The sequence below is a fragment of the Eremothecium sinecaudum genome, chromosome VI, assembly GCF_001548555.1.
Source record: "Eremothecium sinecaudum strain ATCC 58844 chromosome VI, complete sequence".
NCBI lineage: Eukaryota > Fungi > Ascomycota > Saccharomycetes > Saccharomycetales > Saccharomycetaceae > Eremothecium > Eremothecium sinecaudum.
Genome location: NC_030897.1, coordinates 591,662 through 604,503, shown reverse-complemented (window position 1 = coordinate 604,503; position 12,842 = coordinate 591,662). Strand labels below are relative to the sequence as shown.

At 38.6% G+C, this 12,842-nt stretch overlaps 7 protein-coding genes and 5 non-coding genes across 12 annotated transcripts; 6 read left to right on the top strand and 6 right to left on the bottom strand.

The window, feature by feature from the left end:
- Nucleotides 1–71: 71 nt before the first annotated feature.
- On the bottom strand, nucleotides 72–1,376 carry SWD1 (COMPASS subunit protein SWD1; the record flags this gene model as incomplete). The annotated part of the gene is made up of 1 exon (XM_018133032.1): nucleotides 72–1,376. The coding sequence occupies one exon, from the start codon at nucleotides 1,374–1,376 to the stop codon at nucleotides 72–74; it is 1,305 nt and encodes a 434-aa protein (XP_017988842.1).
- A 188-nt stretch (nucleotides 1,377–1,564) lies between these two features.
- Nucleotides 1,565–2,221, top strand: AW171_hschr63828 (emp24/gp25L/p24 family protein; the record flags this gene model as incomplete). The annotated part of the gene is made up of 1 exon (XM_018133033.1): nucleotides 1,565–2,221. The coding sequence occupies one exon, from the start codon at nucleotides 1,565–1,567 to the stop codon at nucleotides 2,219–2,221; it is 657 nt and encodes a 218-aa protein (XP_017988841.1).
- Nucleotides 2,222–2,661: 440 nt separating this feature from the next.
- Nucleotides 2,662–4,369, bottom strand: NUP60 (FG-nucleoporin NUP60; the record flags this gene model as incomplete). Its single annotated transcript, XM_018133034.1, has 2 exons — nucleotides 2,662–4,206; nucleotides 4,265–4,369. The coding sequence occupies 2 exons, from the start codon at nucleotides 4,367–4,369 to the stop codon at nucleotides 2,662–2,664; spliced, it is 1,650 nt and encodes a 549-aa protein (XP_017988840.1).
- A 158-nt stretch (nucleotides 4,370–4,527) lies between these two features.
- Nucleotides 4,528–4,639, bottom strand: AW171_hschr63826. Its single transcript has 2 exons — nucleotides 4,604–4,639; nucleotides 4,528–4,563 (listed from the first exon to the last, which is right to left on the bottom strand). It is a non-coding gene; the product is annotated as a tRNA-Pro (tRNA).
- A 624-nt stretch (nucleotides 4,640–5,263) lies between these two features.
- Nucleotides 5,264–5,335, top strand: AW171_hschr63825. Its single transcript has one exon. It is a non-coding gene; the product is annotated as a tRNA-Asp (tRNA).
- A 190-nt stretch (nucleotides 5,336–5,525) lies between these two features.
- AW171_hschr63824 lies at nucleotides 5,526–5,637 on the top strand. The gene is made up of 2 exons: nucleotides 5,526–5,563; nucleotides 5,594–5,637. It is a non-coding gene; the product is annotated as a tRNA-Leu (tRNA).
- Nucleotides 5,638–5,864: 227 nt separating this feature from the next.
- AW171_hschr63823 lies at nucleotides 5,865–5,938 on the bottom strand. Its single transcript has one exon. It is a non-coding gene; the product is annotated as a tRNA-Val (tRNA).
- A 3-nt stretch (nucleotides 5,939–5,941) lies between these two features.
- On the bottom strand, nucleotides 5,942–6,013 carry AW171_hschr63822. Its single transcript has one exon. It is a non-coding gene; the product is annotated as a tRNA-His (tRNA).
- A 1,049-nt stretch (nucleotides 6,014–7,062) lies between these two features.
- POP6 (ribonuclease P/MRP protein subunit POP6) lies at nucleotides 7,063–7,521 on the bottom strand (the record flags this gene model as incomplete). The annotated part of the gene is made up of 1 exon (XM_018133035.1): nucleotides 7,063–7,521. The coding sequence occupies one exon, from the start codon at nucleotides 7,519–7,521 to the stop codon at nucleotides 7,063–7,065; it is 459 nt and encodes a 152-aa protein (XP_017988839.1).
- Nucleotides 7,522–7,902: 381 nt separating this feature from the next.
- RPP0 (60S ribosomal protein uL10) lies at nucleotides 7,903–8,844 on the top strand (the record flags this gene model as incomplete). The annotated part of the gene is made up of 1 exon (XM_018133036.1): nucleotides 7,903–8,844. The coding sequence occupies one exon, from the start codon at nucleotides 7,903–7,905 to the stop codon at nucleotides 8,842–8,844; it is 942 nt and encodes a 313-aa protein (XP_017988838.1).
- Nucleotides 8,845–9,131: 287 nt separating this feature from the next.
- On the top strand, nucleotides 9,132–10,934 carry AW171_hschr63819 (HFL015Cp; the record flags this gene model as incomplete). The annotated part of the gene is made up of 1 exon (XM_018133037.1): nucleotides 9,132–10,934. The coding sequence occupies one exon, from the start codon at nucleotides 9,132–9,134 to the stop codon at nucleotides 10,932–10,934; it is 1,803 nt and encodes a 600-aa protein (XP_017988837.1).
- Nucleotides 10,935–11,153: 219 nt separating this feature from the next.
- On the top strand, nucleotides 11,154–12,056 carry IMO32 (Imo32p; the record flags this gene model as incomplete). Its single annotated transcript, XM_018133038.1, has 1 exon — nucleotides 11,154–12,056. The coding sequence occupies one exon, from the start codon at nucleotides 11,154–11,156 to the stop codon at nucleotides 12,054–12,056; it is 903 nt and encodes a 300-aa protein (XP_017988836.1).
- Between the last annotated feature and the right edge of the window lie 786 nt (nucleotides 12,057–12,842).

Genomic DNA, 12,842 nt, shown 5'->3' with positions numbered 1-12,842 from the left:
AGTATAGATTATAGTTGCTTTCAGTAAGCTATTTCTATCCTATTGAGTCGGCCGCAGTATATAGCCCATGGTTAACCAATAGACTGTAATTTTTTCATCATTAGAATGCCTTCGTAGTCAGTCGGAATAATAAACTTATCAAGTGATAAATCATTTCCTCGGACATCGTACTTCTCTTTACTTTTTAAATCTATATGTACTTCCTCTGCTTCTTCTTGTACTTGTTGATAGCCGAATTCATCTAATTGGTCAAACTCATTCTCTTTTTCTTGATATTCAACATTCTCGTCAATTTCTTCAAAGTCCGGCGCTAACGCACTCCATTTTGGTGGAATTACAATAGACCATATATAAACATTTCCAGACTCTAAGCCATTGCTTGCAATACACATATTGTAGAAGTTCCAGTCAATGGCGAGTAGTTCCTCGTCAGGGCCTTCCAAAACTCGAACAAGTGTTCCTGAGGCCGTCTCCCATAGGTATAAGTCATGAGCAGATGAACCATGTGCTGAGGCTACCAGATATTCCCCAGAGTGATTGCTAAACGCTATGGAGTTCCATTGTAGCTTATTTATAACGTCCTGGTATTTGTGTTCTAGTTCTAGAACAACTTCAGAAGAGCCTTCGTCGATATGCAACGAATACTGTCTTATAGTTCTGTCCGAGCAATTTATAGCCATCCTATCACCATATGGCACTACCTCTATGTGTTTAATATTAGTGTGTCCAATTCTTGTTCTTTTAATGCATTTAAATCCCTCATCGCCTCGCAGTATGCGGTATACTATAAGCCAGCCTTTGGAAGTACCAGTAAGTATTATGTCATTCAGAGTCGAATGCACGCATGTTACTAATGTATAACCGTAATCTACGTCGCTATCCTCTACCTCACCGGAGAAAGCGTCTTTTATTTCTAGCTTAATTACCTCTTCCCCAGAGAAATCCAAAAGAAACGCATTTTTATGCTCATAAGCCATAGCTAAACAACTTCTAGATCTTGCACGTAAAGCTTTGCACATCCATACAGGTCCATCAAATCTATATTCCTTATAGCATACACCTGGAGTTTGCAAATCCCACATTTTCACACTCCAGTCACTAGAACAAGTCCAAATGAACCTCCCACATTGGGACCATGATATCGACTGAACAGACCTTACGTGTGGGCCACCTCTATTTCCCAACATTGAAATTGGTTTTTTTGTATCCATATCGTAAATCACAACTGATCCATTAGAGCATCCTACAGCAAGATAATCTCCTCCATGACTAAATCGCAAACATTCCCCTTGGAATGGGATTTTAAAATTATCGGTGAGCTTCTCTGGGTATTCTTTAAGTACACTAAATGGATCTTGTAGCAACCGATTTGCCATTACACGAATCAATAACTCCTTCTCCGTTAATTACCCTTGCAACTTTGACCTTAACACGATGGGCAAGAAATCTTGTCCAGGAAAAAAGTTGAAACTAAAAGTTATTAACAGCGGATTAATAAACTTCGCTGCAATTCGCAAAAGAATCCGACACTAAAAAACGTGAGAAGTAAGAGTTCACTGGAAAGATGCAATTACAATTGTTTATTCGAGCTCTCCTGCTTTGCTTATTTCCATTAGCCGTGAATGGCTTTTATTATTATAGTAATGGAGGGGAAAGTAAGTGTTTCAATAAGGAACTATCCAAAGACGCGATTTTAAGAACATCATACTCAGTCCAAATTTTTGATTCCCAAGCTAATGATTATATTGATCCTGCTTCAAACCAAGTAAATGTGGTAGTCGACGTTTTAGAAGTATTTGATGATAATCATCGTGTTGTGCATCAAACTAGAGGTTCAAGTGGTGAATTCACATTTAATGCCATTGAATCTGGTGAGCATTTGATTTGCTTGCAGCCTCGGATGTCTGGTTGGTTAGCAAGAAGTAAGACTAAGGTTAACGTTGAGTTTCAAGTTGGATCTGGGTCTGAAATTGATTCTAAGAAAAAAGAAGCTATGCAAGTTTTACATCAAAGGGTTATAGACTTGATTGATAAAGCTATGAGTATAAGAGGTGAACAGACATTAGTCAGAGAACGTGAGGCTCAGTTTAGAGATACTTCAGAGCGTACCAACTCTTCAGCGATGTGGTGGGCTATTATAACACTAATTGTTATGGGTGGTGTAAGTTTCTGGCAGTTGCATCATCTGCGTTCATTCTTTGTTAAACAAAAGGTTTTGTAAGCGATAATACTTAAATGAAACAGTATTCCATTTATTCTACATGATCTGTTCATATTTTTGCGTTTGAAGAACTATTGCTTCGTTCGCTGCTAAATATAGTGTGTAGTGTATCAAAACTTATATTATTAATATAAGCCATTTTCAGCGTTAGTAGAATACAGATTTGACTCATCGTAGTCAATTTCATAATGTAGTATCAGATTTTGTTATTGCAGAGACTCATTATTCTCTGTAATGTATATTGATGGTGTTTGCGATTAATAGGTTGATGATAGTTGAAACAAAATATCTAACATTCTGAACACGACAAAGGAGAGATCGATGCGTCCAACCATCTTCAATTCAATCCAATATAGTACTACTTTGAGGATTTCTCATTGAGTATCCCTGATTGTTTCTAAGCATTACTTTCTATATGACGCTATAAAGTTGAAGGTAAACTAAAAAAGGAAAGTTGATCTAAACTGCTCAACTTTCTCCCTGTCTACAGAATTTGGATCAATGCCTGATATAGGTAATGAACCGAAATCATATATAGGTTTTTGTGATGGCTGTGCAAAAACAAAACGGTTACTGGCAACTGTTCGATTATGCATCGGAACATTGCGATCGGAAAATGAGAATGCAGGTTGTACTTCTGAGTGGATGTCTTTTTTAACATCGTTCTCTTTGACGTTCGAATTTTTGAGGTGAAATGGACCCTCTGCTTCAGTATAGGCTACTTTAACTTCACTCTCCTGAGTACTGTTGGATGGCAACTTATTGTGTTGTTCTGGTATTGGAAAAGTAGCTTTTGAGGATTGAAACTTGAAAGAAGGCACTGCAGATGGAGACTCTTTTGCTACCGAATTACGTGTATCAGGTTCTGTTGAACTTTCTGGTTTATTGAAAGAAAAATTGAACGCAGAGCTTTGCGGCACTGGCGGTGGTATCCCCGCTTCTAATGGGTTTTCCACGGTTACTTCGACTCTTAAAGATGAAGGCTTCGAAGGTTTAAAACCAAACATAGGTTGTGTTGCATTTGCATTCGAGGCGGTTGCAACAGGAGTTGCTTCGACAATTGATGGAGCATTTGAGAGCTCTGAAAGCGCAGTTGAATTAAGGGGAGAGGGACCACTTTCAACCTCTTGAACGACGTTTGAATCTGTCGATTTTGTCATCGTTAGTTTCTTGCTTTTATTAATATGAGATACGTGTTCGGAATAAGGATTAGACAACCCCGAAAGTGAGTGGACTTCATCTTCACCCAGTTTAGAATTACCATCCAATAACGATATCAATGCAGTGGCAGTGTGGCTTAACTTCTTTGGTGGATTAGTCTCCTTTGCAGGTTTGGAAACATGATGTTCAATCCCTTTACGTGACCTTATTGAGCTTTGAGAGTTTGGTACTCTTGCGGCACTATATTTATAAACTGTGGTTCTGTAAGGTGAAGGTAACCTAGAGTAGTCAAAAACACGCCTTGTCGTTGAAGAAGCAGAGCTTCTAAATGATGCATTAGAGAGAGAGATTGAGTCACCGTAATTCGGCTTGAAGGCTGGTGCTCTCAGTGGTGTGGAGATACGCTCAGAAGTTGATCTCAGAACTTTAAATTCGTTCACATCTCGTTGTAACATTTTTTTTGACTGCGGAGTCGACGAAACAGATTTACTTCTTCTTATAAGTGACATTACACCTTCATATTCTACCTCAGTCAATGGCGCATTGCCCTTTTCACGGAAAAACTCTGCCAACTTAGCGTTCGATATATTAGCTTCGTCTTCTCCTATTTCATTCTCATTAGAATACAAACTGACACTCCCCTTGGTCCCTTCATCATCCTCGTCAGATTGACCCCGTAATTGTATAACAGAGTTCTTCGCATCCATGTTGTAAAACCCTCCGGGCACAGGATAAGGTTTATTGCACCTATTGTTATCTAAATTGGAATCTTGTTTACCATCACCTTGAAAAAATGACTTTACTTTATTGAATAAAGTTAATCTCTGGAGTTGCTTAGTTAGTATTCATATTCCTTGCATCAATCCTTACATAAAAACATACTCTTTTGCCTGAGGAAGTAGAGCCTTTCGATGACGATGTGATAATGGGTTTTCGATATGGTGCGACTGATTCTGTCATGCTAGCCTTCCTCTTATGTGCGGACATGTTATTGATTATAGGCCTCGAATTATGTCGTAAAAGCTAGAGGTTTGTAATATTAACTGCTATAGGGTTACATAGTGTAAATAGTCCAAAAATTTGTTTCTCTTCGATTATTTTATCTCACCTTGAAAAGGTCCACGCAAATGACAAAAAAGTAAATTGGGGCGAGCTGGGAATTGAACCCAGGGCCTCTCGCATATCTATGCACACAAACTTCAGTGAACCGAAGCTTCGCTACCCAAAGCGAGAATCATACCACTAGACCACACGCCCAATTTGTTGAAAGTAACATCTAAATGGCCCATTACACTCTGTCATATTGGTATCTCAAAGCCCTACTTGATAAAAATAAAGACATACCCAGATTGTTATTTTTCACCACTCAGTCAGTCTTGCCATCTAAAGACACTATATTATATAAAAGTAAAAATGTAAGGTGATCATTATGGAATAGTATGCAATCTCACTGTTGACGAGAGTCACTTAACCTTTACCAATCTCTTTATATAGTATTTGATCTTAGTCACAAAAATAGAGTTATTCAACTATCGTGGACTACTTAACCTGGTCACCCGGAATTTATAGTCCTTTTATTGCGTGTGAATTAAGTATCTCAATCTATGACATCAACTGTCGAGGACCTCCTAACTGATCACGTGTATGTGAGATACGCAATGATAGATTACTATGTATATAGATCTAACCTTAGTCAATGACCTCTATCCTTCCTTCAACTCCTAGTCATGTTCTCATATCTACTTATGGCGTCTTTATATACGTTAGACTTATCTAGTTCTATCTCCATTCCTTCAGCACAACTCGATTTGAATCTACGACAAGTGTCCCATATCACTACCTAGATAAGTTTCTCCTAGGTCACTCTAATTACACAAGAGATCCGCGATAGTTTAATGGTTAGAATTCGCGCTTGTCGCGCGCGGGATCGGGGTTCAATTCCCCGTCGCGGAGTTTTTTTACAATAATTATTTTCATACTGTGTTTCAGTTTTGCGTTGAAAAGTCTGATTGTGTGACGGATGTCGTACCTTGAGATTTTACTGTTTTTGTGTACTGTACAGAATTACAATTTTATAGTCCATAAACGTGCGCTATTCTGCTGCATGGGTTTCTCAAAATCTACTCACTCTATAAGAGTTATTGGTTGTGTGGCCGAGCGGTCTAAGGCGCCTGATTCAAGTTTCTTACTTACAATTGTTACAGTTGGACACTCAGGTATCGTAAGATGCAAGAGTTCGAATCTCTTCGCAACCATTTTTTTGCTATTAAAAGTTCTTAATGGAAGAATTAGGTTTTTTTTACTAATCTGAAATATTAAGAACTAAAAACCGCACTTCGCGCAATAGATTATATAAAAGGTTCAGTATATATAATAGGATAGATTATTCAAAGACTATCTAACAATGATAAAAAGTAGTTGAACAGTATAATATTATTTTGCTATACATCTGAACTATAGATAGAGGTAGAAAAATTAAAAATGATTTCGCCCAGGATCGAACTGGGGACGTTCTGCGTGTTAAGCAGATGCCATAACCGACTAGACCACGAAACCAAATGCCATCTCCTGGAATCGAACCAAGGTTTCATCGGCCACAACGATGTGTAATGACCACTATACTAAGATGGCTAGTTGATGTAATGTTGATTTGTAGAAAGGATATATTGGGATTTCGGAAGCTCGTTGATGTCGTAGATTCAAATAGAAACCTCGTAGAAACAGCAGCTAGAAAGAAACGTCGGATCAGATCTGTATGGAAAAGTAGGAGTAATTGCTAGTAACGACTCGAGATCTGTTGTAGAAATGAAGATGAGCTAGCTAGTCTAACATATATAAAGCCGTCATAGCTAGATAGGAGAATATGACTAGGAGTCGAAGTAGGACAAGTGGTCATTGACTCAGATTAGACCTATATACATAGTAAACTAATCTATCATTGGATATTTAATACTCACGTGATCAAGGAACTTCAAGTTAGCACGTGATCGGTTAGATAGTCCACGACAGTTGATGTCGCAGATTCAAATAGAGACCCCTTGGAAGCAGCAGCTAGAAAGAAGCGCCGGATAGCTACATATGAGATTATGACTAGGAGTCGAAGGAGGACACGTGGCCAGTGACTTAGATTAGACCTATAAACATAGTAAACTAATCTATCATTGAATATTTAATACTCACGTGACCAAGGAACTTCAAGTTAGCACGTGATCGGTTAGGTAGTCCTCGACAACTCGTCGTAAGAACTAAAGGCATCCTGATATTTCCTCAGCTAGTTGCAAACGTAGAATAACGCTTGGGAGCTGTAAGAACCTTACAAGGGTTAAAGCTATTGATTTATAAGAATTGGAGGTATTGATCGGTTATCCTGACGATAGCAATTAAGGTATTATTATACAAAGAGCAACTATACAAAGAGCAACATATATAAAGAGATCAATTGTCAGTTTGAAATAGGACTTGAATCATGAGTCATGAGAATAACAGTACCTAAATTAAATTCACCTGTAAATCGATGCCTACCAATTGAGCTTTCGTTACAATCGGTTGCAGTTGAATTCACAACAACAGAAAACTTAGCCGCCAAACGAGTTAACTAAAGCCTTTTCTACGAAATTGTTGAAGTTGAAGTTTAATACATCAAGCCATATATTTACATTTTAGTACTGCACATTGAGGTATCATTGTTTTTGAAAGCCTTCCAAGCTCATAATCAGCTCTTTTGAGGCAATGATTATTAGCATGACAGGTATATTAATTTTTTTTTGTAACAGCTCATTTCTCCCTTGAGATATTTGTACCAAGCAGCTCAAATTGTTATATTGGTGAAAATTAAACTGCTGTTCTCTTAACTTTGTTTTTACGACCTCCAAAACGCTTATTTGTCGGTGTATATGCTGTCCATATGAATACAAGAGTATCGGTTTCTGCTCATGAGTAAGTTTTTGAGTAATATGTGAAACAAGGGGTTGAATTTGAGATTTTTTCTGAACCTGAATACAATTATCAGGATCTACCTCATTAAGGATTAGTTTAGTTATAATAATATCTCTTATGCTATTGAAGCACTCTTCGGTATTAGAAAGTGTGGCATCGAGCTTCAATTCATTGTATAGTAAATATTCATCTCCGGAAGCCATAACTGCAACAAATAAACTGGCTTTTGCAGAGGTCTTCAACTGACCTTCTGACGACAATACTTCAGCCTTCTACGGATAATGCAGTAGTAACTGAGATTTTTATTTTCGTAGATAGTCTCCATTTATGTGTGACTGCTAATCCGCACATATATGCAAAACACCTATACACCTCATTTTACAGGAAGAATATGGTAAAACCTAGACAGCGGATTGAAGCACATAAGATCACAATACACGAACGAATCTTGACTCAGACCTAGTCTTTTGAATTTTCAATGTTCTTGTTATCCATCAGTAGTAATACTCGCAGTACTATTTGATCTGTGACTGATAGTCAATTAATCGGAATCCTTTAAACATCCTATCAAATAATCAGTTGAAATGGGAGGCGTCCGTGAAAAGAAGGTCGAGTACTTCGCTAAGTTAAGAGAATATTTGGAAGAATACAAGTCTGTATTCGTGATTGGTGTTGACAATGTTTCATCCCAACAAATGCACGAAGTCAGAAAGGCTTTGAGAGGTAAGGCTGTCGTTTTGATGGGTAAGAACACCATGGTGAGAAGAGCTATCAGAGGTTACCTTGCTGACTTCCCAGACTACGAGAAGTTGTTACCTTACGTCAAAGGTAACGTTGGTTTCATCTTCACCAACGACTCTTTGTCTGAAATTAAGGAACAAATTGTTTCTAACAGAGTTGCTGCACCAGCTAGAGCTGGTGCTATTGCTCCTGAAGACATCTGGGTTAGAGCTGTTAACACTGGTATGGAACCAGGTAAGACCTCTTTCTTCCAAGCTTTGGGTGTCCCAACCAAGATTGCCAGAGGTACTATTGAAATTACTTCTGACGTTAAGGTTGTCGACGCTGGTAACAAGGTTGGTGCTTCTGAAGCTTCTTTGTTGAACTTGTTGAACATCTCTCCTTTCACCTACGGTTTGACAGTTGTTCAAGTTTATGACAATGGTCAGGTCTTCTCATCCTCTATCTTGGACATTACCGAGGAAGAATTGGTTTCCCACTTCGTCACTGCTGTTAACACCATTGCTTCAATCTCCTTGGCTATTGGTTACCCAACCTTGCCATCTGTTGGCCACACCTTGATCAACAACTACAAGAACTTGTTAGCTGTTGCTATTGCTGCTAACTATGTTTACCCAGAAATTGAGGAATTGGTTGACAGAATTGAGAACCCAGACAAGTACGCTTCTTCTGCTCCAGCTGCTGCTGCCGCTGCTTCTTCTGGTGCTGCCGCCGAAGAAGCTGCCGCTGAGGAAGAGGACGAAGAGTCTGAGGACGATGACATGGGTTTCGGTTTGTTCGACTAAACAATTCTATAGAATGTATTCTGTAGGACTTCCAAATTCATATGTATCTACCATTGATTATTTGACTTCATTTTTAACTAAATAAACATGGATTTGATTAGATTTGACCAAGAATGAGTTCTTGATATTCTATTTTTTTCGTTTTATTAATACCAATGACAGCAAGGTGACGGCGGCACAAAACGAGATGACTGACATGCACTTAAACTACATAAAAAAGAGAAAACATGAAGACACAATTATTTAGCCGATTAGAGACAGCAACAAAACAACTAGGTGCTCTTACAATGTCCTTGTCCTTAAGAGACGTGAATAAGAGTAGATACAGCTTTCCTGATGGCTATGACAGTGTCGAAAAAAGCAAAAGGACATTACATCCTTCAGCTAATGCGAAACCGTTATTTATTGACGAGCAACTACCACGATCTATTGATGCGATTTTTGCACCTTTAGAAGAAAATGAGGGCGATGATGATGATGAGAATAATGACAGCAGAGAGAGCTCCATCAAGGTGAGAGACCTACGAATAATTGGCGCTAGCTATCCAGTTTGCGAATTTGCTCCAATAAACGATAGTAGGGAGGGCAGTAGGGCACTAGGTAGTATGGGAACTAGTTTGAGATTGGATTCTCAAGGAATTGTTAAGTTTTCCATTAGAGAAGAGGCTATATCGGCAAATACACCTCAATCTAATGTCAGTTTTCTTCCATCAGTTATGACTTCATTCAGCAGTGCATTAGATATGTTGTATGATTTAATTCATGACCATATATTAGTGCCAACAAATGACAGAGATTTTCAAGTTGAAATTGCAAGCTATACTGGCACCGCAGATATAAATATATTCATTACTCCTTTAAAACGCAAAATATCTAATTTGGTTGAAATATTAATGCACCTAAACCACATAGAACTAACGCTTGCTGTTTTCAAACAATGGGGTTCAGCTGGTATTGAACCTACTCAAAGTGATAGATTTAATACATGCCTCCACGATTTGCTTGAAATGATATCTAATTATGTGAATGAAGGTCAATACAATGTATCAATCTTTCAGCAGTTTATCAATTCGAGGGAGTTTGCTAAAAAGATACAGTTCATACAGGTTGCTGATGATGCTATAGCAGAAGTGAGGCCCTTACTATTTTTAACCAACATACCACAACTTACTTCCCAAATCTTCAAATTTGATGTTCAATTAACAGCAAGTAAGGACTGCTCATTGCAAGAAGAGCTACGCTATCATATTAATTACATGTTGATATATCAGCTCTTCGTCCAAAAACTACGAGGCTTCTTTGTAAGTTGTTTATCTTTGGAAAAGAAAGAGGAAAGTGGCATTGTATTGCGCTGCCTAGAAGGATTCTTAACAAATTGCGTCGAAATAGACAGTGCAGAATTACTTGTAGGGCTTGACAGTGCAGTTGATGAATGGGCACAAAAAGATAATGACCGTGTAATTATTTTATCAAGCTGGTGTCGTGAAATGGCCCGCAAGCATAATAAACCAGGCAAAGAAAATTACGAGGACCAACATTTTAGCAATGAAAATAAGTACAACGTCGCAAAGTTATTTATCCAACAATTGAAGGACCTTGCTATCGGGAATTCTCTCAGTCCTGGGTTTACTATTTTAACAGCTGGTCTCGACACTGCCGCTAGGACTAAACACGAAGACATTATCAAATCTCGAAGTCATCACGGTAAGAGTATCAATGTAAAGAAATGGGGAGTTGGACAGCAAAAACCATTATCACATAAGCAGCGGCTATTTGAAAAATGCCAAAGGTTAAAGTGGAGATTAGTCAAGTGGTCACATGGGCTATCTCGTTCAAAAAGGGCCTCTGAGCTTCAATTTGAGGCCCAGCAACTGGACTCTACACCTAAATGCAACAATTCGGACTTAATAAGCCTATCAATCCGAGGGACCTATCATAACTGGCGTAGCACCTATGAAAATACTACATATAACGAGTTTAAAGGCGAAACCAAGAAAAGTAACGAACAAGACGAGAAGGGCAAGAAATTCGAAGAATTAAAACGCAGGAGGGACAGATTTATGTACCTCTTTTTTGGGGACGATGCATAGGAGGGCAAAGACCTTAGTCGATTGAAGCTCCATATTTTCCGTACGTAAATCAGTTAGCTACGTAAACAGATTTATATACTTGCCTTGCCCTTTTTGTAATAATGCTCTTCCGAGCTCGGAACTCTGGTAACATTCCACATCTACTTTTCTTTACATAAAAAAAATCCTAACCATAAACGTGGACGAAGTCTATTACAAGAATCTACCACAAAATCAACTATGCGCGCTAACATATCACGTTTCAGCTCCTTCATAAGAGCAATCCATAGAGGTACTACTATTCCATCTCTAGATTCCATACATACTGTTCCATTGGTTCACGATCTCATTAATACCCATTCCAGCAATGAGGCCAAAGATCGTTCACCCATAGTTATGCTCCATGGTCTATTTGGAAACAAGACATCTAATCGTACATTATGCAAGCACTTGAACAAATCCACATCGCGTGATGTGTATTCATTGGATCTCCGGAACCATGGCGATTCTCCTCGCGCTCCTAACTGTGATTATGCATCAATGGCAGCTGATGTGGGGGCATGGGTGCAAAGAAATGTTTCAAAACCGCCAATCATTCTCGGCCATTCAATGGGTGCAAAGGTAGCAATGTTACTAGCTCTAATGGAGCCCAAGCATTGTCATATGGTTGTTAGTCTGGAGAATGCTCCAATCCCCACGCCTCCGCTGACGCGTTTTCTCAGGTATCTTTATGCCATAGAAAGAATAGTTGCCAAAGAAAAATGTACTCGAGACGAGGCCTTTCAAGAATTACGAAACGTTGAGACTGACGAAGGCCTTGTGCTTTTCCTAATGACACTAATCAAGCGTAACAATGACGGTTACTTGTCACGCCTTCCTTTACAAATTTTAAAAAACGGTTTAAAGAGGGGCTTCATAGAGGATTGGCCGCTTCAAACTGATACAATTTCATACAAAGGCCCTGCGCTATTTATTAGGGGTACACTTTCGTCCATCATGCCAGATGAATGCATCCCAGTTATAGGAAATTTCTTCCCAAAATTTGAACTACGTGATGCTGTAGCGGGGCATAATGTCACCACCGATGCCGCAGCTGAGTGCTCTGAGCTTATTACAGATTTTATTTCCCGTAATGAAGATTAATGGGAATCTAAAACTATAACTTTTCCTTAATAGTTACGGACGCAATGCTACATAGCATTTTCGCGGAAAATCCTTTAGAACGTGCCGTAGTGTTATATGATTTTCGTGATTCTAATTTTAGCTTAAATTTCTTGCATATTCCGTTTGCGATAATAAATGCTGAAGCGCGTTTCCGACGCGCAATGAATTTACACGAAACATTAATTACTAAGCACAGTTTTAAGACGATATATCCGAAGCTGGCGAGCGAACATTACTATACGGCTCAGCTCGTTTTATATTTGTTTCTTTTTTAACAGATAAACTTTCGTAGATTTTCTAATCACGGTACTTTTTTATTTAATTTTTTCAACGGGATCGAACAAAAGAAAGCACAGGAATCTGCCCCGACGGGTTTATCTTTTGAGCTGGTTTTTTCCTCAGCATAGAGAAAGAAAGCAAAAAAATACCAGCCTTTTAAAGCCGGTAGATTTTTACCTCCACGTAGTAGTCGTTTACAACAAATCACAGCAACCACTCTTTGCTTGGGTAGCATACGAACACTAAGTACGCTAAGAACATCAGGTTTCAATAAGTATCTGAGGATTGATAGTGTACTCCCAAGAGTTTAGTAACACACACAGACAGCGTAGTTATTTAGGCGCGTTGATTAAAAAAAGGTATGTTTAAATTATTAACTTTACAACCCAGAGGCAGGTACGCTATATAAAGGTCAAGGACAAGACAGGTGTAAGCAACTATAAGCTTCAAGATGGCCAAACTCTAGATATTATAATGTCTACATGT